Source organism: Protobothrops mucrosquamatus, unplaced genomic scaffold (genome assembly GCF_001527695.2).
Source record: "Protobothrops mucrosquamatus isolate PMUCROS unplaced genomic scaffold, P.Mucros_1.0 scaffold4964, whole genome shotgun sequence".
NCBI lineage: Eukaryota > Metazoa > Chordata > Lepidosauria > Squamata > Viperidae > Protobothrops > Protobothrops mucrosquamatus.
Genome location: NW_015390847.1, coordinates 8,878 through 11,062, shown reverse-complemented (window position 1 = coordinate 11,062; position 2,185 = coordinate 8,878). Strand labels below are relative to the sequence as shown.

At 33.5% G+C, this 2,185-nt stretch overlaps 1 protein-coding gene across 1 annotated transcript in view; it reads right to left on the bottom strand.

Annotated features, from left to right (window-relative positions):
- Positions 1–532: 532 nt before the first annotated feature.
- Positions 533–2,185, bottom strand: part of LOC107299462 (nucleolar protein 8) — an 8,247-nt gene continuing 6,594 nt past the window's right edge. The window contains exons 7-8 of the mRNA XM_015828818.1: positions 2,086–2,168; positions 533–1,719 (exon numbers count right to left, since the gene is read on the bottom strand). Coding sequence (XP_015684304.1) covers positions 1,666–1,719; positions 2,086–2,168 — 137 coding nt within the window. The 3' untranslated portion in view covers positions 533–1,665. The remainder of the gene's footprint in view (positions 1,720–2,085; positions 2,169–2,185) is intronic.

Here is a 2,185-nt window from a genome sequence, read left to right as displayed (position 1 = left end):
AGTTGCTATGGTTTAGTCACTATATTATGTTTAGTCACTATATTATGTGGTGTGCAAACCAAGCTGAATGGTAATTGTTCTAGTGAAGAACTGGAATCCTACATTTTCCTGCCCCTCTAATTCCTTTCCTTTCCTTTCCTTTCCTTTCCTTTCCTTTCCTTTCCTTTCCTTTCCTTTCCTTTCCTTTCCTTTCTTCCCTCTTTCAAATTCTCCCTGAACACTAGAAGTTATGATGGGAGGTGGGAGGGTGGAATGCCACTAATTATTTGAGTGGTGTGCCTGTTGCATTTATGTCCAGATTAAAAAATTTTAAAAAAAATTTCTTTTAACCACCTTGTAATCCCTTGCATTGGAGTGGAGTCGGGGCGACTAAGTGGAGCTGGAGTATTTACTGGCCCAATGCCCTTCCTGATGCCTACATGGAGTTCGCAGCAATTACTGATTGCGCCTAGAGAGAGAAATTAAAACTTAAGAATAAAAGGTGAAAAACAATGAATAGTCCACCAAAGATCATACAATAAGCTTTGGTTTCTGAAAATATAGCATTTATTAATCCTATGTTTTAAACTTAAAGATTGATTCCTGGATTCCTAGTTTATAGAAAACCCATTCTTTTCTAAGCAGTTTAAGCAGTTCACAGTCTCTAGCCTTCAAGTCAGTTTCTTCAAATATTCTTTACTTTCAATATTTCTTCTCCTGTGCCTCAGATGGCTCTTTTAGTGAAGTCTTTAAACATATCATCATTACTGTAGTGAAAAGCAAGAATATGGCAATTTATATCTATCTTACAAGTTGGAGGAAAAGAAGCCTACAATGCTTGATGATTCTCTATCCAAAAGCAACATTCTACAAAGAGACTAAAATTCAGAAATATTTGTATTCCATAAGAGTGATCAATCAGTTACATATTCTATACTTTGGATACCATTTTCAAATAGAAACAATGCAATTTGCAGTTTTATTTTTCAATCATCTAACTTTTTATTATATTAAAATCATCCAGGCATGTATTATGTGTATCACTACAAAATGCTTATGAAAGGAACTTCCAAGAATCTAATTTTTCCAACTCCTCCTTTCCCAATGGCCTGGATTCAATCTTTCAAGGTACAAAAATAATCTTATATTAACATAGATAACAACATACTTTTGTACAATTTAAACTGACTATATTTGGTAAATATAGTTCTGTACACAAAAACTGCTTGCCTTTTGTCACTTTTGCACTTCATTACAATTGATCCTTGCTTGTTTTACACCTAACCTTGGCTAGATAAGAGAACAAATTATATTAATCTCCATCAAATGTTGCTTTTTTTTGTGACAAAGAACCTATGTGCATATGAAATCCTAAATGTTGTCTTTCAAAATGACATGAGGATTATAAAAGACAGGCAATAAGTATAAATGCTAATTGTGAAGATCATTGCCTATCATAATTTAGAATTTTAATAAAAATATGTTCATACTGTATAATGGAAATGTAAGCATTAGAGACATCAGAACTACAAATCTATTCTGATTTCACAAAGTTGTTTCTTCATCACTAATTTATACTTCCAAGCTATTCGTAGATGTGTTTTCTCAACGGTTTCCATTATCCCAGGATTCAGTCCAAGTATATTCAACATTCTGAATCTTTCTTCTTTAGCAGAACTGTTATAGTTAATGTTTAGTTTTAACTTTCCTTCTTGCATCCTTATGTTTCTTCCGACAATCCTGGAAATGTTTAAAGTTTAATATAGTTATGAGAGATTCAGTATTATAAAATTAATTAGCATTTCAGATTTTAACATCTAAACAGGACCATAATACAATGAATAGCAAGAAAATGCAGGTAGAAAATCAGTTTCCTCCTCTTCCAGCAATGCCTCACAATGACTCAATAAGGGCAAAATGCAGCTTTCTTACCAGCTGGATTTAAAAGTGGAACTAGGACGCATGCTGATAAAGGAATATTATAGAAAAAATGATAAGAGAGAAAATGGAATGAATCTTTCATTGTGATTTTGGTTTGCTAGGTTCCTGGATCAAAAGTGAGAAACAGCTCTAGCCCAAATATCAAGAATATATTTAGCCACATACCTCAAGCAATATTTGGCGCCTGCTTTCCCAATCCTCTGCTTCTTCATCAAGATCTGAAGCCTTATAGAATAGCTTGGGGCCCTCTAGAAAAGGCATAAAG